This window comes from Magnolia sinica, chromosome 7 (genome assembly GCF_029962835.1).
Source record: "Magnolia sinica isolate HGM2019 chromosome 7, MsV1, whole genome shotgun sequence".
In the NCBI taxonomy this organism is placed as follows: Eukaryota; Viridiplantae; Streptophyta; class Magnoliopsida; order Magnoliales; family Magnoliaceae; genus Magnolia; species Magnolia sinica.
Window position 1 is genome coordinate 67055687 of NC_080579.1, and position 27081 is coordinate 67082767.

At 39.3% G+C, this 27081-nt stretch overlaps 1 protein-coding gene across 5 annotated transcripts in view; it reads right to left on the minus strand.

Moving 5' to 3' along the window:
* The window catches only part of LOC131251411 (phosphoinositide phosphatase SAC6-like), a 139018-nt gene extending 116212 nt beyond the window's left edge, over positions 1 to 22806 (minus strand). Inside the window, exons 1-4 of one of the 5 annotated variants that reach the window (XM_058252091.1) lie at positions 22663 to 22806; positions 22354 to 22559; positions 18844 to 19011; positions 18634 to 18717 (exon numbers count right to left, since the gene is read on the minus strand). In XM_058252091.1, coding sequence (XP_058108074.1) covers positions 18634 to 18717; positions 18844 to 19011; positions 22354 to 22555 — 454 coding nt within the window. In that variant the 5' untranslated portion in view covers positions 22556 to 22559; positions 22663 to 22806. Of the gene's footprint in view, positions 1 to 18633; positions 18718 to 18843; positions 19012 to 22206; positions 22333 to 22353; positions 22565 to 22644 lie in introns of those variants that run through there. The other 4 variants (XM_058252092.1, XM_058252093.1, XM_058252094.1 and 1 more) reach the window with 4 other exon arrangements.
* Between the last annotated feature and the right edge of the window lie 4275 nt (positions 22807 to 27081).

The following is a 27081-nucleotide window of genomic DNA, read 5'->3' on the forward strand; positions in this document are numbered from 1 at the left end:
ATAAGGAGAATGGGATTGAGAAGTTATTACTGTGTGAGTGTGATCTCACAATTCCTTCAGTATAGCATTTTGGAAGGGAGAAAGGGTCCACAGGCACCCAACACACAGATTGGCCCCATGGACCAACATATGAATGTCAAACAACAGCAGAAATGTTGGAAAGAAGTTTTTTTTTTTTTTTTGGACAATTTCATTGTCCTTTACTTTTTGTAACAGCTTTAACACTATATGCAGAACCAGTGTGGTATTCAAACCTGTGGTCGTAATAACACAGCATAGATGTAGAGTGCAAAAAGCATAGGAAAGGTGTAAAGCACGATAATGTCCAAAGAAGATGGACGAAACATGATCCTACTCAACTATCTTGTAAATAGTATTTGTTAAAGTCCCTTGATATACATTGATATGCCATCCTCTAACGGCTCAAGCTATGGTTATTTGAGACGGTATCAGAGCAAAAGGCCTTGTGTTCGAATCCCGGGAGCAGCAAATATGCCTCCCTCCCACGAGGGGCCCGTTGTTTATGGTTTGAGTGAGTGTCACTCCACCCTTGCCCAATATGTTCCCCTGCGGAGTTCCACCCCGCACGTGCAGGGGAGTGTTAATGTCCCTTGATATGCATTGATATGCCATCATCTAATGGCTCAAGCTTTTAGACAGTGGTTGTTTGACAGTATATGTCCAAATAATGTTTACCAAAGCAATATATGCATCCAACACAGAATATTTGTATTCAAAATTGAAGGGATCTTTGGAGAATTGGGTGAAAAGAACTGAGTTAGCACACAAGACAAATATAACTATGTGACAAAAAGTCAAATATTAATGATCTTAGGTGAATAAATCTCTCATTGCATAACATAAAATGCACAATGGTGGACCTGTAGTTGGATGACAAAATGTACCATGAGATACGACTCTCTAGACGACAAGGACAGAGTTTAACACATCCCAACCCAATACTCTGGACTTGTGATATCATGAATTTTTATATATTTATTTCATTTATTGGTATTTTATTTATGTACTTAAATTATTTATTTATTTATCATTTCGTGTTATTATTTTACTTGAGTGTACTCTCATAGGTATGTTCTCATTCATCTCGAAAATACTCACACTCACACTTTTCACTTCACTACACAAAAATGCACAACAGCACAAGTGTGCACTTTCACATCTTGCATGCCTCCTTCCACATGTTTTTGTCCATGTGCACATATACATGTTTACACACCCACTCCTTACCTCTCCACGCACCAAAATTCTCACCATGACACTTCACCAAACCTCTTTCATGATTGTTCTCTTAACCCTAAAATGCCAAGCCCAAACACCATCTACAATTAACCATTCACATGTCCACACTAGATAATGTGGTATACATACTTGACAAGTTGTTTTCTACCAAAACTCATGGGCTAGCACAAGTGGTTTAAGAAGTCTTAGAGAGGGATAGAGGTCTAGATTTGAAACCCATGTTGCAAATAATTTTGTACAACTCATTTTGAAATATTTAAATTAAATTTTAAATTTGAATTTGGATAGAGTTTTTGGGGTGGGAGAGAGATTTTGGGGTGGACAGGCTTGAGATAGGGAGGACAGGTACCCCGACAACCTACCCAAGGATGCATGTTTGCGTTAGCACCACCAGACACTGAAGTTGAAGGAAACGTCTTGGAAGGTACTTTAATTATTTTCTCATCAGCTAAGAGTATTGTTTGATTCAGGAGCTACATACTCCTTCATTTCTTCTACTTTTGTACGTATGTTGAGATTAGGAACGGATGCCTTGGATGAGGAGTTAGTAGTTGGTACACCTCTAGGCAAATCTGTGTCATTAGATTAAGTATGTAAAGCATGCCCCATAATGATCAAAGATGTGGAGATGATAGCTAACCTCATAGTGTTAGAGATGCGGGAGTTTGATGTCATTCTGGGGATGGATTGGTTAGCTTCCTTTCACCCCCAACCTAGACTATTTTAAGAAGACAGTCACTTTTTCCATTCCCACGGGACTGCGATTCTAGTTTCGTGGGAAGCAAAAGGAGAATCCATTGGAGAGCATATTCGCCTTGTCAAAGGTCGAACCTCAGGAGTTGGTTATTGATCAAATTCCAGTGGTGAAGGATTATCCAGACATTTTAGGAGATTCCAGGTTTACAGCCTAGGAGAGACGTCGATTTCGACATTGACCTTATGCTCAGGACCACACCAATTTTGTTGGCTCCATATCGCATGACCCCAGTGGAGTTGAAGGAACTGAAGGATCAAATAGAACAATAGCTTGAGCAGGGACTCATCTGATCCAATGTATCGCCATGGGGAGTGTCAGTCCTATTTGCGAAGAAGAAAAACGAATCTGTAAGGCCGTGCATCAACTATTGACAATTGAACAAATTGGCTATTAAGAATAAATACCCTTTACCCATTATTGATGATCTGTTCGATGAGTTGAGAGGAGCTCGTTTCTTTTCAAAAATAGATTTGTGGTCAGGTTATCACCAGCTTCAAATCAAGGAAGAAGACATACCCAAGGCGGCTTTTAAGATTCAGTATGGCCATTACGAGTTCTTAGTGCCATTTGGCCTAACCAATGCACCAGCAACTTTCATGGACTTGATGAACAAGATCTTAAGCCCTACTTAGACCAGTTCATTGTAGTGTTTATCCACAATATAGATGCAGGACCAATGTATGAAACCAAATAATGTGTAAGATCAATCAGCAAAATTAAATTAATTAATAAAAATCATAAATCATGATAATATCACAACAAATCTCAAGATTCTAAGAGGAATTCATGCATATTTTAGGCCTAAGTTGTCAAACATCGTCCTACATGGTCATTAAATACGAAAAAATTAGATTCGAATGGATGTAAGGATATCCAAATAGCATAGGGTTAGGTCTATTGTAAAGGGGAAGGTCTAATACTACCTAGGGTTTGCTAGATTTGGGTGTAGGTGAGGCTAGGGTTAGGGAAATTTTGGGAAAAGGGTGAAATTTGGGTGAAATTGGGGAACTAGATAAAGGGATTAAAGGATTTAGGTATTAATAGGGGGGAATTAGGGTTTTGGATGTGGGAAAATTAGGGATTTTGGGTTAATTGAAGGAATTGGAGATTTAAGGTTTGGGAATTTGGGGAAATTTGGAGATTTGGGGTTTTAGCGTTACGTTCAGGATTTTGAACAATGATGGGGTTTTGAAGGAAGGATCAAAAGATGCAAGGGGGAAGAAAAGGTGGGTTGTACGGACCATCCATGGGGCTCGCTTGTGTGTTCGTACAGTCACACATGTGGGGCCCGAATGGGTAAGGTTTGGCCCGTGGTAAAAGGGTTTGATGGGAAAGGGTAATGGGGAAAAGAGGAAGATGTTTGGAAGAGTTTTGAGTGGCTTGAGGTGAAGAGAAGATGAGATTTCTACAAAATACCTCGAATGAAGAAGAACAAATCATTGGTTGATAACTGGAAGCCTCGCACTCCCATAAGTGAAGATGGGCATTGCACCTATCTTCGTTCCAAATAGCACGAAGGAGAAGAAACAAAGAAGTTTTGTTGTTTTTTTAAAAATCCACCATTAGAGAGAGCTCACCCGTGCAGCCACCCCACATATAGTTTCAAGAACTTTTAAATTTTACAATATAGTCCCTACTTCTTGTGTTTCAAGCAACCCATATGCATCTTCCCAGTGTGGGGTCTTCTAGATGCTCGTACATGTACTACGGGGTCTTCAACACAAATACTCACCTAGCCATAAAGAGACTAAGGCTCGCCACGTCCTTTGATACGTGCGTAAAGGCGTGTGTGATGTGATGTCCGCATCAACTCTCCTCGGTTGAGAAGAGTTCACCTCTGGCAAACTAAAACTTTTGTAATGCTCAAGGATGTTCGGGTCCAAAGTCTACAGTTCTACCTCTGTAATCCACATGCTATCTGTAACTGGTCTATTCTTCCACTTGACGAGGAATTTATGAAATCCCACATGGCGAGTGGAAACCGCTTGCACATCTAGTATGTCTTCAACTTGTTTGCTTCGAGCAGACAAAGAGGGTAAGGGTGGCAAAAGCTAAGATGATGGGTCAGGTAGAAGCCATAGGTTAGGAACTAGATCATGGTCTATGCGAAGGTCTAAAAAGGGATCGAAAGGCGAAGTAACAGGACTCTTATATCATACTAGATCTTCCACATTAGAAGTAGTGCTAATTCCCATAGAAGGTGGAAGGTCTACTACATATGCATTAGAACCCAATTTTCTCAATGTTTAATATGGTCCTGCGCTACGCGCTTGGAACTTCTTGACAGCTCCTTGTGGAAACTGTCCAGGCCTCATACGAACCAAGACATAATCGCCTACTTGGAATTCCTGGAATCTACAATGAGAATCAGCAAGCATTTTTTTATTTTTCATTACTTAAATTAATCTACTTCCTGATCTCACTATGCAACTCATGTATGTGACATGCAAACTCATGTGCCGACTCTGATGGCCTATGGGACACAAACATAGGTACGAGATCTACAAGTTTCCCATGTTTGTACCCATGCATAACCTCAAATGGACTCATGCCTATGAACATATTAATGGAACTGTTATATGCTAATTCGACTATAGGAAAAATGGTATTCCAAGTTCTAACATGAACCCACAAGGCATCTAAGCAAATTTCCAAGACTCCTATTGATGACCTCAGTCTGACCGTCTGTCTAAGGATGATAGGCATATGAAAATAGAAGCCTTGTCCCCATCGTGTGCCATAGTGTCTTCCAAAAATAGCTCATAAAACGTACATCACAATCAGACACCATGGTCTTTGGTAGACCATATAAACGTACCACCTCCCCAAAGTAAAATTCTATGATATTGAAAGCATCCGACGTTTTTTAGTATGGGGAATGAAATTGGCCATTTTGGAAAAATGGCCCACAACCACAGAGATAGAATCATGTATCTTAATAGCCTTTGGTAAGCCCAACACGAAATTCATACTGATATCCTACCATAGTGCATGTAGCACTGACAAAGGCGTATACAATCTAGTATTTTGTTTTCTCTGCTTCGCCAGTTGACAAGTCCTGCATTGCCCAACAATCTCGGCTACATTTCGCTTGAGACTTGGCCAATAGAACCTATCCTTTACAAGGGCAAGGGTCTTGTCCCTCCCCAAATGACCAGCTACACCTTCAGCATTAAGTTCCCAAACTAGGAAATCATTGAGGGAAGTACGGGGAATGTAGAATCTGTCACCTTTAAATAGAAAATCATCGATGGTGACAAACCCACGGTTGTCGCTTGACTAGCCATCTCGTAGTGGCGCGTACAACTCACCAAAGTCTGGGCATATATGATACTCTCATTTCAACTGCTCAAACCTAGTCACTCTATCATCTTCCTTTTCTCTTCCTTTCTATCCAAAAAGAGGTGATTTCCCAAAAACTCCATCTATCTTCTTCCCTTCATATCCAAAACCATCTAAATCATCTTTTTCTTCAGCTTTTTATTATCCAACTTCAACCACAACCAAAATCAATCATTGAAGACCACGTGTAATCGTACAGCCGCATGTGCGAGCTCCTAGGCCGACCGTACAAACAGCCCCTCAATCCCTTGATTTCCCTTGCTTCCGCCATCAAAACCCTTTAATTCCCTATCCTTAACTCTACCGATAAACCCTAACCCTAGATTCTCTAATTCCGTAATTTTCCCAAATTTCCAAACCCTAAATATCTAATTTCCTTAATTGACCCAAAATCACTAACTTCCCTTCATCCAAAACCTTAATTCCCCTTTACCAATACCTAAATCCATCAATCCCCCTAACCAATTCACCCAATTTAGCCATAATTTCATCTTTTCCCCAAATTCTAAAAAACCTTAATTCCAAAATCTCCAATTCCCATGAATCTTAATTTTCCAAAATTCAGATTTTCCCCTTCCTAAGCCTATTCATAGAACCTACAAGTCAGTCCCTTGAGTGTGGAACGTGCCTATGCTAAATTGGAAGTTTTATCCTTCCATCGGGCCTGGTTTTAATTGATTTATGTGATTTCTTAGCATGTAGGCATGTGATTTAGGTTAAATCATATTTTATTTCCTATTGTTTACTCTTAATTGCGTGGTGGGTTAGCATCTTTGGTTAATTGAATTACTTTATGGACTCTTTCATAATTTACACGTTGCATGCTAGCAATAAATCATGTGTCCCGCATCAGCTATCATGTCTAACATATAATCATGAAGCGATATGGGAAACCAGTACTTGACCATGATCTTATTGATGGCTCTATTGTCCACACACATGCGCCACATGCGTCTTTCTTTAGGCGTAAGGATCGTTGGCACGGCGCAACAACTTAACTCTCCTTAATGAAACCCTTCATAAAGAGCTCATCAACTTGCTTCTTCAACTCCTCGTGCTCTGTAGGGTTCATTCAATAATGAGAAAGGTTTAGTAGAGTCACCCCAGGGATAAGATCAATAGCATGTTAGATGCCCCTCATGGGTGGAAGCTCATCTGGTAAGTCCTCTGGGAATACATTGTGAAACTCATCCAAAATCGAAATCACCTTAGGAGGTCCCTCTACACTAACCACAGGTGTAACTTCTCCAGCCACTAAGCCGTACACCATCGAATCCACCCAGCCTCTCTCTCAAACTCATTGGCATTTATAAGATAGAGAGACTTAGGTTGAGATTTCCTCATATCCCTTGGGTTACTTGACTTCCCCTCAACTTTCTTCTCTGCATTGCTTTTTGGTGGGAGAGGAACTAAAGTGATTTTCTTGCCCTGATGCATGAATGAGCACACATTCGAGTGGCCATATATTGTCACATCGCAATCAAATAACCAAGGCCTCCCCAAAATGATGTGTCCAATAACCATGGGCAAAACGTTACACCATAGCGAGTCTGAATAGGATCCGAAATGAACAGGCACGAGACATCCCAGGTGATGGGCATGGAAGATGCGTCAACCCACGAAACTTTAAAGGGTTGAGGGTGAGGTTCAGGTTTCAAATCCAAACGAGATAAAGTGCCAATGGAGACCACATTTGTACAGCTACAATAATCAATGATCACCTTGCAATTCTTTTCCCCACGTTTTTCATAGGTGTAAAAAATCTAGTCCAACGACAGTCATCAGTCTACTTAACATTGGTCAAGGCACACCTAACTAGTGCAAGTGGTGGTCTCATCTTCCTCTACCTCCTCGTCACTAGCACCAGTGACATTGGGCTGATAAACTTCTTCTTCATAGTTGCCTTGTTTGTCTCCCTCTTTCTCTCCTTCGTCAATCACTAGGGCCTTGTTCCTCTCTTTCAAGGGTCATTGATGCGCAAAGTGACCAAATCCTTGGCAATTGAAGCGTCATGTTGGCTCACCTCCCTTAGAGCTAGCACTTGCTATTCACTTTCCTTTAACATCTCTAAGGTTGGATTAAGAACCAACTTGGGGCTTGGATTGACTCTCCACGTTAGACTTAATCCCTCAAATAATTGTCTTAACACTTGAATCCCGAAAGTCAAATCGCCACCCAACTGGTGCTTTGAGATAGTGCTCAATGTCTTGCACTACTTGGTACATGTGCTCCAAGGTGACATGTCACGAGAATAAAGCTCTCATTGGATCTCAAATCGGAGGCCCGTCCTGCATCTGGACAGTGTAATCATTGAGTCCTCCTCAACATCACATCGCATAATGTATTCCTCAGACACAGTCATGGATCCCTGGCGCAAGGCCTGCCACTGGTCTAAGAGCCTCTGGTGGTAAGAGAGAGGAAGATACTTTTCTTTAAGAACTTCTTTCATCTCAACCCAGTGCACAACTAGGGGTTCTCCACTCCTCTCAATCTTACGCTCAATGTTGGTCCAAAAAAGTTTGGCCTGGCCCACCAGCTTCATCTTGGCAAATCTCACTCGATGGGCATCAAACATATCATACTACTCAAAATAGTGGTCCATGTCTGCCACCAAATACACCTTGACCAAGACCATGTCCTCGCCCATCAACTTGATCCCCAGCTTAAGATTAAACATCTTCCCTTATGTCAGGGTTCGCTTGAAGAGAGGCCTCAAGCTAATTAACACGCGCATTGGTCGTGGTTATTTGGGTCACAGTGGTCCTATTGTGCGCTTCAATGGTCGTCAGACGGTTGTTAATAGCATTAAGGGCCTCAACAACTGTTTTTATATTCGTAGTGGGATGTAGGCCAAAACCACGTCTAGAACGAGTGAGCATACACAAGGAGACTCTGAAAGGGAAACCTAGATCCTGGGGTAATGTTATGATGAAGATACAACCAACCTACAGATCAAACTGGACACACTAGAGACTAATCTGAAAATTCAGCAAGCCACTAACCTGAAATACTACGCTGAAAACTCAGCAGGATAGCAATATGAGAGTACCAAGCTGAAAATTCAGCGAGAGTAATCTGAAAATTACAAACTGAAAATTCAGCAAGGGGACAACCTGAGATTACTACGCCGAAAATTCAGCAATGGTAATGTGGAGAACGCTAGCTGAAAATTCAGAAATGGGCCATTCCAAACTAGAAACAAAATTCAGCAAGATGAATCTAGATTCTATATGCAATGTATGCTCTAACAACCCTAGATGTAACTCTAACCTATGTGCAACACAAAAATCCTCTGCTAAACCCATCTCTAATACCAAATTTGATGTAGGACAAATGTATGAAACCAAATAATGTACGAGATCAATCAGCAAAATCAAATTAATTAATAAAAATCACAAATCATGCTAATATCACCATAAATCTCAAGATTCTAAGAGGAATTCATGCATAGCTTAAGCCTAAGTTGTCAAACATTGTCCTATGTGGTCTTTAAATATCAAAAAATTAAAATCTAATGGATTTAAGGACACCCAAATAGCATAGGGTTAGGTCTATTGTAAAGGGGGAGGTCTAATACTATCTAGGGTTTGCTAGATTTGGGTGTAGGTGAGGTTAGGGAAATTTGGGAGAAATGGGGGTTAAATTGGGGAATTGGATAAAGGGATTAAAGGATTTAGGTATTTTGGGGGGGGGGGGGGGGGAGGTATTGGAGTTCTAGGGTTTGGAAATTTGGGGAAATTGGGAGATTTGGGGTTTTAGGGTTACGGTCAGGATTTTGAACAAGGGATGATAGGGTTTTGAAGCAAGGATCAAAAGATGCAAGGGGGAAGAAAAGGTAGGTCGTACAAACTAGTCATGGGGCTCGCTCGTGTGGTCGTATGATCACACGTGTGGGGCCCGGACGGGAAAGGTTTGACCCGCGGTAAAAGGGTTTGATGGGAAAGGGTAATGGGGAAAAGGAGAAGATGTTTGGAAGAGTTTTAAATGGCTTGGGGTGTAGAGAAGATGAGATTTCTACAAAATACCTCCAAGGAAGAAGAACGAATCAATGGTTGATAACTGGAAGCCTCACACTCCCGTGATTGAAGATGGCCATCGCACTGATCTTTGTTCCAAATCACATGAAGAAGAAGAAACAAAGAAGCTTTGTTGTTTTTTTTTCTTTTTTTTTTTGTGAAAAATCGACCATGTCCATTCATTCCACCCCATATAGTCTCAAGAACTTTTAAAAAGTACAATATAGTCCCCATTTAATGTGTTTTAACCAAAATAACCCTAATCTAAGGGGGGGAAAAAAACATATAAAACCTCTCATAAAAGTTAAAAAAAAAAAAAACAAACAAACAAACAAAAGACAAACTCAAGCTGAAAATAACTTCTAAAACAATCATATATATGTGTGTGTGTGTGTGTGTGTGTGTCCTCTAATTAAAGATGATCTACGATCTACAGTTCGATCATGTACTCCATGCAATCCAACAGTCCGATCGTCGCGTCCATCAAATCTAACGGTCTAAATCACCCCCTTACGCAACCCATTTGCATCTTACTAGTGTGGGGTCTTTCAAATGCTCATACATGTACTACAGGGTCTTCAACACGGATACTCACCTAGCCACAGAGAGACTGGGGCCCGCCTCCTCTAATACGTGCATAATGGCGTGCATGATGTGATGTCTACAACAAATACCCTTGTTTATTCAAAGACCCAGGAGGAGCATAAGAAACATCTCGGGATTACCTTGCAAACTATTAGGGAAAAGCAGCTTTATACTAAGTTGCAGAAATGCTATTTCTAGAAAGATCAAGTGAAATTTCTAGGCCATGTTGCAACTAAAGGAGTATCTGTGGATACAACGAAGGTAGAGGCAGTATTGAAGTGGAAGCAACCCACTAGTGCGACCAAGATCCAAGTTTCCTTTGACTGGCAGACTATTACAAATGATTCATAAAGGATTTTCCCATATTACCGCCTCATTAACTCGACTAACTCGGAAAGGCGTGAAGTTTATAAGGAGTGAAGCTTGTGAGAAGGCATTCTCGAAATTAAAGAACCAGTTGACAATAGCACTAGTTCTTATTATTCTTGTCAGTGCAGAAAGTTGTGGTTTACAGTGACACATCGTATGGAGGTTTGGGTCATGTACTTATGCAACAGGGAAGGTAGTGGCGTATGCATCAAGACAATTGAAGACCCATGAGCAAAATTATCCTGCACATGCCTTGGAGCTAGCCGCGATCATTTTTGCATTAAAAATTTTGAGGCATTACTTGTATGGGGAGACGTTTGAACTTTATTCGGATCACAAAAGCTTGAAATATCTATTTGATCTGAAGGAGGGTCCTTACTCATGCCTCGGTAGACTCACAAGAGTTTCAACACGAGGTCAAAGGTTCGAGTACCCATTGTGGTGAAATCCCACAATGGTGTGAGTGTGTGGGTGTGTATGGAGTGTGAGTGCGTTTTGCGTGTAAAAATAAAAAATAAAATTAAAATTAAAATTTTAAATTTTAAATTTAAAAATAAAAAAAATAAAAAAAAAAATCTCTATTTGATCTGAAGAAACTTAATATGCAGCAGCGCAAGTGGTTGAAATTTTTAAAGGAATACAACTTTTCACTCAAATATCATCTAGGGAAAGCGAATGTAGTAGCAAATGCACTGACTAGAAAGACTCGAGGACCTATGGCACACCTTGTGGTGCAAGTGCAGAATGTTAGAGGTGGTGAAAGATTATCATGTCCAGTTAATGCCGCGGGCTACTAAAGTTCACCTGTGTAACCTAGCAATTTAGCCTACTTCGGTTAGTAGATCTTCCGTGCATGTTTCTTAATTTGCTTTCTTCTAGTTTCAAGGTTAGAATTATTTTTATGTTTGGGTTTTCTCTTTTATTAGGTGCGTCGAGTTATAGAAGCCTGGGAGAGCGACGAATGTAATGCTGGGGCATTTTCACACTTAGCTCGAGTGGGGTGGCCTGTGAGATGCAAGGGCACACACGGGATTGGTGGCCCGTGTAACCCATGTGATTTGGGGCCCGTGTGAGGCTGGTGACTCATGTAAGGCCAAACACATAGATTTGGGGGCCATGAGAGGCAGAACCCATGGATTTGGGGCCCACGAGGAGGGTTCGGCTGAGGACCTAACCCATGGATTTGGGGCCTGAGCTATAAGATCAAGAGATTAATTTGCCATGTTCTATCAGTTCAAGCTTTTAGAGCAAGTGGTTAATTGTCATGCATCAAATTGGTATCAAAGTGGGAGGTCTCGTGTTCGAGACTCCTCACCAGGGGTGATTAATGTGAGGGCATTTTCACATCGGGCTCGAGTGGGGTGGCCTTTGGGATGCGGGGGCACAATGGGGGTGGGCGGCCCACGAAACCCATGTGATTTGAGGCCCGTGTGAGGCAGGTGGCTCGTGTGAGACGGAACCCATGGATTCTTATTGGAAGGTTAAGAGTGATGGTGGAATTCGATTCCAAGATAAATTATGTGTATCGGACATGGTTGAGTTGAAGACATTTTGGACGAAGCCCATCAGTCCAAGTTTACAATTCATCACGGGAGCACAAAGATGTGTCGTGATGTCCGTAGACAACATTGGTGGAACAATATGGAGGGAAATCATAGAGCATGCGTCTAGATGCCTTACATCTCAACAGGTGAAAACGAAACATCAAAAATCGTCAAGATTATCTCCATGGATTTTGTTATGGGATTCCCAAAGACGCAGCATAAGTGTGATGCAATTTGGGTTATCGCGGATAGATAACAAAGTCTGCACTTTCTCCCTATTTATGTTACTCATTCATTAGACAAATTGTGTAAGATTTGTATTAAGTTGTGAGATTACACGCAGTGCCACCATTTACTGTATCCAACCGAGATTCCAGATTCATGTCGCGATTTTGGAAGAGCTTTCAGAAGGCATCAGGGACTACGCTTGATTTTAGCACAGCTTTTCATCCTCAGTCAAATGGTCAAACATAACAAGTAAATCAGAATCTTGAGGACATGCTCTGATTATGTGTTTTAGATTTTAAGGGCAGTTAGGATGATCACTTCTCGTTGATTGAATTAGCATATAATAATAGCTACCAAGCGAGCATATGCATGGCACGGTACAAAGCCTTACATGGAAGACCTTGTAAATCGCTAACTTGTTGGACATAAGTTGGAGAAAAACGCATGCTTGGACCTGCAATAGTACAAAAGACATCATGGAAGACCCTGTATATTGTTGTGTTGTTGGACAGAAATTGGAGAAAAGAGCATGCTTAGACCTAAAATAGTACAAAAGACATCTGAGAAGGTTAACATCATCAAAGACCAATTGCACATTGCACAGAACTGCTAGAAGAGCTATGCTGACAATCGAAGAAGAGATTTAGAGTTTTTCCATGGAGATTGTGTATTTCTAAAAGTTTCACCAATAAAAGTTCCCCCCCCAAGATACATTGGGTCATTCGAGATACTGGAAAGAGTTCGAGTGGTGGTGTATCGACTCAACTTGCCACCTCAATTATCAAGAATTCACGGTATTTTCCATGTATCTGTGTTAAGGAAGTATGAGAGGGATGCATCGCATGTGATAGATTGGCAACCGTTAGAATAACCGATTTGCCTTCTTCTCATTTTCCCTCCTAACTGCAATAAGGAGAATGTGATTGTGAAGTAATTACTGTGTAGGTGTGTTCTAACAATTCCTTCAGTATAGCATTTCAGAAGGGAGAAAGGGGCCAAGGGCACCCAACCCATAGCTTGGTCCCATGGACCAACATATGGATGTCAAACAACAGCAGATACGTCGAAAAGAAGATTTTCTTTCACGATTTCATCGTCCTTTACTTTTTATAACAGCTTTACCATTATATACAAACCCAATGTGGCATTCAAACCTATGGTCAAGACAGCGTACATGCAGAGCACAAAAAGCATAGGAAAGGTGCAAAGCGCAATAATGTCCAAAGAAGATGGACGAAACATGATGCTACTCAGCTATCTTGTAAATATTATTTGTCCAAACAATATTTACCAAAGCAATATATGCAACAAAGCATATTTGTTTTCAAAATTGAAGGGATCTTTGGAGAATTGGATGAAAAAAACTGAGTTAGCACACAAAACAAATATAACTACGCGACAAGAAGTCAAATCTCAAATGTCAATGAACTTAGGTGAATAAATCTCTACGTTGCACAAAAAAGGCACATTGTCGAACCAGAAGTTAGAAGACGAAATGTACCATGAGATAAGACTCTCTAGCCGACAAGGACACAGTTTAACACATCCCACCCCAGTAATATGGACTTGTAATATCCTAAATTTTTATATATTTATTTCATTTATGGGTATTTTATTTATGTATTTAAATTATTTATTTATTATTTTGTGTTTTATTATTTTTCTTAGTGTACTCGTTCTTTTCTTTTCTTTTCTTTTTTTGATGACGCCAGGGTGTCTCTGCCCCATTTTGAGGCGAGACTATTCCCTATGGATGCACGCAAACACCAGCAACCACGTGCATCGGGTAATGCCGAGGAGGAGAATCGAACCCACGTTTGTGGGGAGCAAAGCCACAACACTACCCATTCACCCAAACCCCGTCGGGTTTTCTTCGTGTACTCTCATGGTTATATTCTCATTCATCTAGAAAATACTCACATCCACACTTTCACTTCACTACACCCGAATGCACAAGTGTATACTTTCACATCTTACACACCTTCCACACGTTTTTGTGCACATGCACATATACATGTTTACACGCCCACTCCTTACCTTCGCACGAACCAAAATGCTCACAATGACACTTCACTAAACCTCATTCATGATGTTTCACTTAACCCTAAAATGCCTAGCCCAAACACCATCTACACTTAACCATTCACACATCCACACTAGGTAGTGTGATATGCATACTTAACAAGTTGTTTTCTACCAAAACTCATGGGCTAACACATGTGGTTTGAGAAGTCCTAGAGGGGAATAGAGGTCGAGGGTTCGAAGCCCCTTGTTGCAAATAGTTTTGTGCAATTCATTTTGAAACTTTTAAAATTCCTCTTTTGCTAAATACAAAGAGTGAGGACATCCATGGGAGTTTAAAAGAGAGAAGAGGAGCTCAAATCCATCCACACCCGTTTTTTTCTTAAGGTGGGTTCTCCTACTTGTTTGTTTCCTTTTTCTTTCTTTACGATTTTATATGATACGATGATCAATGGGACTGTCAGATGGTAACCCATTCGGATGGCCAGATCCGGGTATCTAGTGTGTAGATCGGACAATTTGGATCGATCTATGTTTAAAGGAAATCTGTCATCTCATTCGAGTCACAAATAACCTCAGATACGGACCAATCCGATGTCCAGCGATCCATTTTAGGGACCACACAATCGTGTATAAAACCTCTAGATGTGAAGCACATCAATGTTCAACGGTGGATCTCAGATCAGATCCTACAATTGATCCAACTGATGTTTGAATCGGAACCCTACATGCTGTCTTGTCTAAAATTGGCAACTAGACCTTGTTGAATGGCTGAGATCTGGTGGGTCTAGAGATCTCGAACCAATCTCAAATTTTTTACACAATTAGTAGATTGTTAAGGAATATGTGTACCAAATTTGAGACCATTCCGATCAGTACAACCCCCGCAATCTCATCCTCCAATCCGGACCATCCATGTTATCCAGTGCAAAGAAACAGTACAGGGGTACCTTCCCGAACAGTTCGATTTCAACAAGCCTAATGGCGCCGAGTCGATCTCAAATTTTAACACATAATGGTAGCCTTAAACGTCTATGAATTTATAAATTTGGAGGTCGATCAGATATCAGGAAGTGCTTGAGTTGAGCTCATCACCACAATCTGGACCATCTGTGTTGTCCAGTACAGAGATCAGTGCAGGTACCTTCCTGAAAGGTTCAATTCGACAAGTCTAACGGCGTTGGATCGATCTTAAATTTTAACACATGATAGTAGCCTTAAAGGTCTACAAACATATAAAGTTTGAGGTCGATCGGATATCAGGAAATACTCAAGATCATAATCTAGACCAGCCGTGTTGTCTAGTGCAGAGAAATAGTACAGGTACCTTTCTGAATGATTCGATTTCGACAAGTCGAATGTTGTCAGATCAATCCCAATTTCTTACACCTGATAGTACACTCAGAGACCTACACTCATACAGAATTCCAAGTCAATCAGACTCCAGGAAGTGTCCGAATCTGGGGTTGTAATCTGGACCATACGCATTGTCCAGTGTGCAGATTTCCTTAGTAACAACTGAGTTGTAGCGAGCTTTTAGTCCACTGATCGAACTCAGAAAGAGATGAAACTTGCTGATGTCAGTGGTCATATGATTGACATCAATCTAGACCATTTGATTGTTGACCAATGGACGAGATTGATCATCCAACGATGCACCACATGACTATCTTGTTTTGTATTTGCATGATCCGTGTTCTACCATCTAATCTAGACCACTGGAATCCAGCAAGTTATAAATTAATTTAAGAATTTAAGATCCTATGGTTGTATCTTAAATTTGGACCGTTAGATCTCCCGTTACATACTCTGGATGTAGACCATCAGTAGAACCAATGGTTTTCATACATCGAACGGTTGGATGGTCTAATGATTAAGTGCAGAATGCCCATAAAAATCATTGGATTAATCTTTGATTTAATTTCTGATTATTCTCCTACAATAAGGATAATTTGAACGAAGATTTAGCATTGCAGGGGTCTTTAATTCATGATTTATAATATGATGTTATGTGTGTGTTTGTGTGTGTATAACTCCAGAAAGTTTTATGAGTTTGGATTTGAATTGATATATGATTCGTATTGTTTCACATCAATTGGAACTTAATGATGCATAATTATTTTGGAATTCATATTGCATACATGAGACTATATGACCGTTGAACACCAGTTATCAGGTACTCTGCCCTGTATTTGTTTCAAAATTTGGATCAGGTACTCTGCCCTAGATTTGTTCCAAAAATTGGTAATAATAAAATTGGCATATGAGAGTGTCGCCCAACAGTAGTTAAAATGGCCCTGATGCAACTGTTTGAAAATTGCAATTATAAGATGATCCTATTCTTGCATTCTGAATTGACTACCTCCATTACATGCAAAGGGAAAGTTTTGTTGTTTTAATCGATATATACCTATACATACATGTTAGTTTTCAAACTTGTAAGGTGAACTTTACTGGACTTGTGGTTTGCTCACCCTTATGGGATAACATTTCAGATATTGGTTATATTGAGGAACAAGAGCCGGAAGATGACGAATACCCCGAAGATCAGCTGTTTATCACTTTATGAATTTATTTATTTTGGAGAGAGAGATGTATTAGGGTTTAGTTTCATTTAATTATGTTGGGAGTGAACCAAATACTTTTATTTTGGATTTATGTTGGAATTCATTTTAGTTAGTGATTAGTTAATGCTTTGATTATTTTTAAGTTTGTCGTGGGAATGATTAATTAGACGTGCTTAATATGGTTCATATAATAACTCGCACCTTGGAATTTGGGACTAGAGTTCATACTTGGGTTCTAAATTTTGGGGGCATGAAAGGACTCATTCAAGTATTAGATTAAAGATGATGCCGTTGCAGTTGTGCTGCATGCACGAAAGGAGGTATTAGGCATTAGGGTTGTCAACAAGCCCAGGCCGGCACATCAGGCTTTGGGACCAGCCCACCAAAAGCCGGGCATGTGTTTGTTAACAGACCTGCAGGCCAGGCATGACCATCCTATAATTTCTACCATTTTACTGAACTGCCCATCTAGAAGTTGTTTGTGCGCAAGACCCTAAAGGACTTGGGTAGAGCCTTCAATATGAATTTTTAGCTATACAAGATTTTGAAGTTGATGCTAATTTGCTAGTAAGTGGCTGGGATGATGATGACGACAATAAAAAGTGCCTCTTAGTTGCACAAACCTTCTACCTAGGTGCCACTTCCACTCTGAATCTGGCTCGTGCTTGCGCTCCACTTCCTCTTCCTAGGTTTCTATACTTGCAAACTTTTTTTTGAAACAGATGCTACCCTGCTTTTGCATCGGAATCTATTGCCACTTCCCTTCATGTTTTGTGCGACTAAATGCCCTTCTCTACATTATAAGCCCACCTGATGTTTATATTAATGTGAACTTAGAAAGGGATCTCTCAAAAAAAAAAAAAGGAAAAGAAATATTGGTTGTTTTATGAATAAGGATACTTGAGTGAAAATGAGAAGAAAAAAAAAAAAAAAAACAAAGAATAAAATGTGGCCAACAAAGAATAAATGCGGCCAACAAATTTCAAAAGAGGGAACGAATTCTCAACACGTAGCACCACAAACTCTACCACACTAGTGTTTTTTACCCCTCCCCTCCTTTTCTCGTCTTTTAAGATTAACTCTACCCCGTATTGCTAGGCACACTCATCAAAAATGAATGATGAAGGGAAAAACAATTTTTTTTTATCCTTGAAGATGGGCCTTCAGAATTCCAAAACTAAATGTAGATGTAAATTACAATGAGACAGCCCAAATCATTCCTTTCTAACGTGTTTTTAGGACTCGGACTCAAATCAGATCTTGATCCAATTCACCATTACAAGTCAAACCCGACTCAGGCAAGTCAGGCTGATTCAGCCCTGAATCAGGCGAGTTGCAAATCAACTCAAGGTCGAACAAGACAGGTCTAGGCACCAAGTCTTTTAACCATGCTTTCTAATAATGTAACACAATAATGAGAAAAAACCCTAATCGTCCATTTCTATTGTTGTGAAACAATCTTGGGCTTGGGCCTATTAATTTCATCAGGCTCAAGCCTTGTATGGTAGACCCATTAGCAGGCTCAAGCCCAAGGTCAGGCCTAGGGTAGTAGGCTGGCAATAGGCTTGGGCATGGGATAGCACGCCTGTAGCAGGCTCGGAAATAGTATTGTATTCTATTGTTCCAAAACCAGGCCCAGCCCTGAGCTGGTCCACAGATAGCTCTACTAGAGAAATGTGAGCAATAAAGTAATGCATGCACCAACATATTTATGACCAATCAAGTCAGCAGCCATTAACATTGGAAGTACCCAAAAGCATCTTTTCAGCAAAAGAAGGCATAAAGTGTCTTCCTTAATGTATGGGCAGTCTATCCTAACCATAGTTTCTGCTCTTTCTACTTTTAATTAGGTAGCAATGTATCAGAAAATGAAAAAGGTTGAACATCTCTATGATAAACATGAAGGAAGAGATATTTCAGGTTCATGACAGAAGTATGCTTACCTGCTACAAGTTTCAGCATTCCAATCACACCAAATACAGTTCGTATCTTTGGAGCCCGAACAAAGCTCGCATGTGGAAGGTCCTCTATAAAAAAGAAACAAAAGAAACAACTATGAAACCACATTCTGCTCAACAAAAATACATAAAATGAAAAACAAAATATTCATTATCTGGATTTGCATTAATGAGATACAAGTGCAAGTAACTAACCAATCAGGTTCAATGACCCATCCACACGACTGATAGCTAAATAGGAATCAAAAGTTCCATCCGTCGGCTCGATGATATACTGATCTGGCAATTCCCATAGTCGCATTCTTGTGTAAAGCTTTTGCTCGGAAATGGTCTTCTCCTCCATCAGAACTGAAAACCTGCTTGCTGAATAAGCAATGAAAGTAGTCAAAAACCAACCAAGAGAGATGATTAAATCCCTAAAGAATAATTGAATGCATTGTTTTAACAAAATTACTCAAATATAAACAAAAGAACCAAAAAGATGAATGTTTTGAGAAAGAAAGAAAAAGATTAGTTACATTAAAAATCAGAAATAAATAAAATCAAATAAAGGAATTAGAATAGAAATATGCCTTCATAAAAATTAAAAAAATAAACATAAGAAAAAACATAAAGCTGACACCAATTAGTTGGGAAAAGGCTTAGATGATGATGATGATGATGATGATAAAATTAAACATAAAGGAAAAAGGTAAAAGGTTATCTATCACACATTGCTTCTAAGCAAGAGAATGGTGAAGATCCATCAAATCCAGGCAAAAGAAGGGTTCAAAAGCTAAAGCATACATAAGATGAAGCCAAAATCTCTACTACATATAATGTGAGTAGCACTTGACCAATTTTACCCCTGCTTAGTCATGGAGAGGCGTAAACTTTTGAAAAATGGGATGTCTGACCCGTCAATCGAGGGCATTTTTATCCTTTGAACTCTTTAATATGAGTTTGATACTAATCAACTTGTTGATTGTAATCAATGTTTTGAATAGCGCCCGTAGCGTAGCAGTAGCGCCCGCAGCGTAGCGTGGCTACAACACTGCATAGCATACAACATTAGCAAATAGTATAAATCCCATGTAGCATACGCTACAGGGGTCGTAGCGTGCATATCATATGTAGGGCACGCATAGCGTATGTAGCTATGCTACACCTTTTTTTAATAAATGGTAATTATATTTTGTATTTTTTAAAGGTAATTATATTTTGTATTTTGTCCATAATACTCTCAGCCTATGGGATTTTAATTTCTTTTCATACTTATGACTTGTGGTTTCAATTAGACATAATTAATTATAGTTTGCTTAAAAAGTTGCCGATGTGATAATAATTTTATTTGGTTTATGTATGCGAAGTGGCTTTTGATAAATGATGATTAATAATTTGTTTGAACATGCTTATACTTGAAAAAATGAATCATCTTTTAGGCATTTATATTTTTTTCTTAGTATTTATCATATTCGTTCTATTTTTAAATTAAAAAATAGAAGTGATAATAATTTGATTTGGTTTATGTATGCAAATTGGCTTTTGATAAATGATGATTAATAATTTGTTTAAACATGCTTATACTTGAAATTTTGAATCATCTTTTAAGCATTTATATTTTTTTCTTACTATTTATCATATTTTTTCTATTTTTATATTAAAAAATAGAAGTATCGTGTAGCTTACACCGCATGCTACAAAGGGTTGAACACTACGCAACACACTACCGCTATTTAAAACACTGATTGTAATCAACTACGTAATAGGCTATTAGATGGCGCTTGATTGTAATCAAACTATGTAATAATCTATTACATTGTGCCTGTGGGAGTTTTATGCTCTCACTGCCGATCCCCTACTCGAATAAAAGAGGATTGCATCAGGTTGGCAGCCGGCGTCAAACTTATGCCATAACTTCCAACATGAATTTGAATAATATGCCATTCCAAACGATAGAGTGCAATGATGTAAAAGGATTCATGTAGCCGACCCCAATTACTTGCATTAATGATGATGATGATGATGATGAACTCTTTCATAAAAGTAGCTAACTCCGACATTTCCTCCTCTTTGTGTAGCCCACACAAATGGTATTATTAGAGAGCCTGCTTAGCAAAAACTGAGGAATGATCCAACTCTGCCAGCTCAGAAAAGGAAGATTTAGCCAAAAATGTCCATGAAGCATTCTACTTCCCTCTTCTGGAATCATCCTCATTTGGCACCAAGACAACAACTTGCAAGAACCTAATAGCAGCTAAAACTCTTCCATTCTTCTAAATGAGATACACAAACCAATCTATCTCCAAGCCTTTTATAGAAAATCACCAACCAATGAATTCCAATTCATTGATACCAAATACAACCTAGGGAATTTATCTGCAAGCCGACTTTTGCCAAGCCATGGATCTTCCCAAAAGCGTATTTTATCGCCTTTGTTAACAACAAAGATAAATTCTTGAAGCAACAGCTTAGGATCCCCAAATGATATGATGTCTTTCCACACTTTGGAGCTTGGGAATCTATTTGATAAGCTGGGATCCCCACCATTCTTAGTTGCCCCATATTTCTTGCTTACCACTCTTCTCCAAAGCCCATGCTTTTCAAAGCCAAACCTCCACCATTTGCATAGAAGACTTTGATTCCTCCTTATCCTACTAATGCCCAAGCCCCCTTCTTTTTCCAACATTTCGAAATCACTCCATTTAACCAAATCAAATTTCCTATTATCACTCAAGAAGCAGATTTGTGCAAAAACTTAGGGGAGAAAATTCACAAGGTCTACCCACCCAATTTAGAGTATAGATCGAAAACTGATGTCTAGAGAACTGAGAATCAATTCAATTCTCCCAAGTGGGAGAAATTGGGTAAAAATAAAAGGCTTGAAACAACAAAAATCTGTATACCACATCAGCAGAGACAGCAAAAAACATTCAACCAAAAAATAATAATAATAATAAGTATACATATCAACTCAATGCAGAAGATATATGTTCATGAGTCTCATATAAGATAATCAAAATCATCTGTGAATTCCTCTATAATGCACTGCTGTCAGGGAAAAAAAAAATATCAATCCAATCCAAATTACAAACGAGAACCCCTGCAAATTAATGAAGACTAGCTCATTTCATCAAATCTGAATACTGCATTTAGATTTAGCCTAGCTTTCTAAGAATATCTTGCGGAGGATGTTTCCTGTCCTAGATCAAGGACCATACAAGTGGCCCATCAGATGGGCCTACCAAGCAGGATCCAACAAAAACCGCACCAAATGGACAACGGTAATTTTGTGATGGATAGCCAATAAACAGATAGAAAAGAAAACTCAGAGACATTCCCATCCGAACAGTCAAAAGTCTTCCGATCATACAGGATAGTCTGACACACGCACGAGTCTTATCAACGGAATCCTCGGTAGTGTGGTCCACATGATCTCAAGTCTGGCCGGCTTAAAACATGAAATTACTAAAAATTAAAAACCAATTCAAAGTTTCAAACTACCAAAAGCAGAAAGGAGGGAAATTATATTCCAAAATATCAACAACAAAAAACCCTAGTCTCTTCAGATTTCCGTACCTCACAAACGATATCTCAATCACCCACAACATCAATCCGAGCATCGAAAATCAAAAGAAATCGCAATTCATGGATTGAAACCGGGAAGAGAGAGAGAGAGAGAGAGAGAGAGAGAGAGAGAGAGAGAGAGAGAGAAAGAGAGAATGCCTTTCGTAAGGAGAGGGGGATCAGAGCAGCTACTGTGGAATTTCGAGAGAGAACGAAGGCTACGAAGGCGAGAAAGCCGTTGGAGAGTAGAAATGTAAATAGGAGAGTCGAGAATGGTGGATCTGATGGGGATGATTCTTCTTAAACTCCGGTTTGGGCGGAACGACTGTCCTACTGCGCATGTTAGCCCCAACGACAGCATGTAACTGCACTACAGTGGTCGGCTTTTATAAAATCAAAATTAAAAATTAAAAACAGAATGGAGAGTTTCGAAGTTATTTGATACTCCACCCAGAGAGCAGGAAGCACCTGCGGAGTTTCTGCCGCTGATGAGGTTGATGGTGCTTGAGGTTCTGCAGGAGATGGTGTTGTCACAGATGTCCTGCTGCCTCACGCACTGGGCCACTGGAACGATGGAGCAACTGAAACTAGCTCATCAACCCAAACGAACGAGGATTAGCTGTGGCCCCGGATCCAGCCACATGGGTGTGACCCGAACCGTGGGGCCCACCTCGATGTATGCATTGTATATCCCCGCCGTTCATCTGTTTTGGCAGCTCATTTTAAAGTAAGGTACAAATACCAGGTGGACCACAGGATTGAATTCCCACCGTTAAAAACCTTACTTAGGAACACATAAGTTTTGGATTAAGCTGCTCTTTTTTTCTCTCGGCCAGGTCTGTGTGACTTATGATGGAGTGAATGGTAAATAAACATTATGGTGGACCCTATGAAGTTTTTAAAGTGAGTGTTCAATAACCACTGTTTCCTAAGTGTCGCCCACCCGAGATTCTTATCTCTTCATTTTATTTTATTTTTTGAACCACGCCATCTGGAGTCACAGCCAATCCGCATTCAAATCAAACCGAGTGAACAGTGGGACGTGGATTAGCTGCGACCCATATCCAGCTAGGTGGATGGGATCCTGACTGTGGGGCCCACCTCAATGTATGCATTATATATCCAGGCTGTCCATCCATTTCGCCAACTTATTTTAGAGTATGGTCCAAAAAATAAAGTAGATAAAAATCTCAAGCGGACCACACTACACGCGATAGAGGTCATTAAATGCCCACCATTAAAAACCTTCTATGGTCGACCAAAATGTTTATATGCCATCCAATTTTATTAACAAGGTCAAATGAAAGGAAAACACAAATAGCAGCTTGACCCGAGAAGCAATGGTGGGAATTCAATGCTTCATTTTTTAGAACATGCCACAAAACAAGTTGGCAAAAAAGATGGATGGTGTGAATATATGGATACACAATGCAAACATCGAGATGGGCCCCATGATCAGGGGTCCCACCCATCTGGCTGGATCTGTGTCACGGTAATTATGTTCGTTAACCGTGATGTTCATTATTGCTTAAGTATCAAAATCAGATTGGTTGAACAATCCTGACTCTTTACTCGTGGACACTTGTTTATTGAATTTGTACTATTAGATATTTTTCATCTTTAAGTCCACCAATTCGATAGTAATTTTAATTCTTGGCTTATTATACATCTAAACCAGCATGCATAGCTTAGACAATTTAATTTGACTTAACTTCTATTCCAACTATGCAATTTCTAAATAGTTTTTAATTAGTTCTATATCATCCATTACTTTGCCAGAGTATAGAGTTCTTTTTGATACTCTGGCATAGTGTGATGGATGGTACGCGCCACTGAGAAATTAAGTAAAAACCACATACGATTGCCACATATAAGTAATTCAAATTAACTTTTAGAAATTGTGGGTCCCAATTTAGATGTATTATGAATCAAAAGATCAAACTTAAATATTTGATCATTTCATTGGATTGTTGGACATTTATTGGATGATTAAAAATGAAAAAGCCTTATTTTTAAGAAGTATCCGTGAATCAAATATTAAAATTGTTCAACCAATTCGATTTGGGAATTGTAGCTTAAAAGCCGTAGATTCCACGATTTAGTTTTTTTTTATATGCTATAGGACTTCTTTTTTTTTGGCTTTACTATTAGGCATTATGTTTATGTTATTTTAGAGGCCACATGCTAAAAATATTGTTGTGTGTATTTGATTGAGAATGACGATAATATATAGAAGTATTTACATGTGTCCTAGCATGCGCGCAAACTAATGAAATGCCGTTAATACGTACAAATGATAGACGAAATCCTACTTGTTCCTCGATGATATCTTTTGCCCTATATCCTTTGGTAACACATCACATGTTAAAAGTAAAATGGCTCATAGCCATACACATGTTTACATGTGAGACATTATGACGAAGGATATGTAGCCTTCACACGAGTGGCACATGTGGTCAAAGTATCGTGATCAACAAGCTTATAAAAACCCGTCGAGATAAGAAGTCTATCTCAATCAGGATATTATGGCATAAAAAATTTCATTAAGGAAGGTATTGCATGGGTTCTAAAGGTGTATGTATGGGTTATGAAGGAGTTACGCGGATTTTGAAAGAATTGTGCGGGTTATAAAGGAGTTATGTGGGTTATGAGGGAGTTGTGCAGGTTCTAAAGGTATTACATGGGTCATGAAGTTGTTGCGCAATCACACAACAAGGCAGTGTTATGTGGCCACGCAACATGGCTATGCGCGGCCGCACAAATGAAAGTTACGCAACAACGTAATAATTTTAATTCAAGAATGCTTTGTGCGACCATGCAACAATATTGAATTGTGTGAAAATAGAGTTTCACACGTGTAAATGCCTATAAATACCACAGAGTTGAGGAAGAAAGTGAAAGGATAAGTGCAAGAATTGAGCATGTTGCGTGACCGCACAATAGGGCTACCTTACACAATAGTGCAACAGGGTTACCTTGTGCGAGTGCGCAATAGTGGTCCTATACAAATCATTCAACAAAGTCATTGTTGGACGCATAATGAAGATTATGGATTATTAATTAAAGTCTTTTAGCTTGCGTATCAACACGAAGCCAGTGTTTTTAACCCACACAACTCTTCTGTCATTTCGATGGACATTCTATAAGGCCGAAATGCTACCAAAATTACTATTCTTAATTGTCACCTAAAATTATACAGTTAACTATATCCTATTTTAGAAGGGCAATGTAAGGAATGTAATAATAATCTAGATTAATAAAATATTGGATGGCGAGCATTATTTCATTTGATCTTTCCTGGTTATGTTAGAATATATATATATATATATTCAAATCTCCGTAACAAAATAAAACAACATTTTATCCTACATAAAATGATGACGCTACTAGGGATCGAACACAGAATCTCTGGTTGGAATATTTATGCCTGATAATAATATTAGAACAATTAGAAAATGTTCGTCACCAAAAGGTGCCACGAAGGCGCCGAAATGGTGACTCTTGACAGGAAGATTCCTCCATTTATCTCTAAAACAAGTGGCAATTTGAATTAATCAGTATTGCTAATGGTGAGTTGTTTTAATGTTAGGTACCATATATTATGTAATCGTAATTGCTTCTCTTCCTACTAATGTGATTATTTACTTCACGCCAAATGGGTTTGTCGTAGCTTACCTAGGCAAAGATGATATGTCACCAAAGAAGATACTGAAGAAAATAGAGCCAACTACAATATAAAGGGAATAACCACGAGCAATGGCGGGAATGATTTCTGCTTTACATGCGGTGCAAAAAGATGATGAGGAATGGACAAAGTAACATGCGAGATAAGAAAAGCTTGATCTCCTTCCACGAAAATCTTGGTCCTGTTGAGTATGATAAGTGGACCGATCATGCGAAATACCGCAAGGCACAATTCCACCTTAGCTCTACCTTCACTTTACCCGGGAAGGACTGAAATGCCCTTCACCTCACAAGATTTCCCCTTACTGTTGATTATGACGATAAAAACATCCACCATAATTTCACTAAAGAGTTCAAAAGGATAAAGGGAAAGCCAACGTAATGAGCGAACCTTCGGCTTAGATACCCCCAGCAATGGATTCGGTGCAAGCTTCTGCATCAAGAACATCATGATCTGAGTCGGCTAGCTCCCCCAAGATGGCGATGCACTAGTTTTGGGTCGAGCAGCGGCTCATTTTCCTTGATGTCATCAATGACAGTGTATTCATCTTCTCTTTCAGTATCAGGCCAACCAATGAGCAAAAGAACCAACAATCTTTATGGTGGGCACTAATCAAATTAATACGCTTTCACCAAATGGGCGCTTAGCTAAGATGTGAAATTACATGGATTAGGATACCACAACTATGTGCGAAAGCTTGGCAGAGCTAAAAAATGATGACTATATCCTGAAGGGGGTGATTAAGACAAAAAAAATAAAAAAAATAAAAAATTATCCCTTTAAATCTAATTACCTACTTAAGCTAGAATGCAAATTAAACTAAGCATGATAATTAACTCTAAGACTTCCAAGCCATTAGAGGGTTCAATCACATAGACTATAAAAGATGTAACACTTAGCAACTAGCCCATTGCAAGATAGTGTACATGTGTGTAATGACCCGAAAAATTTCGTGCTAAGACCCGAGTACTACCTCTATTTTCCTTAGAAGCTATTTGTGGGTTAATTAGCGCTAAACTCGATTGCTTGTGAAATTAGCATCAATCACTTTAAATTTAATCTGCAGGACTCAAAACTTGTAGAATCGTTAGCGCTATGTTATTCTAAAATCTGGGATTCAACGTTAAATCTAGTTGCTCTTGGAAATTTTTAGAAGCTTTGGATTGGACCTGGACCGCATGTCGAAAGTCTGATAGCGATTA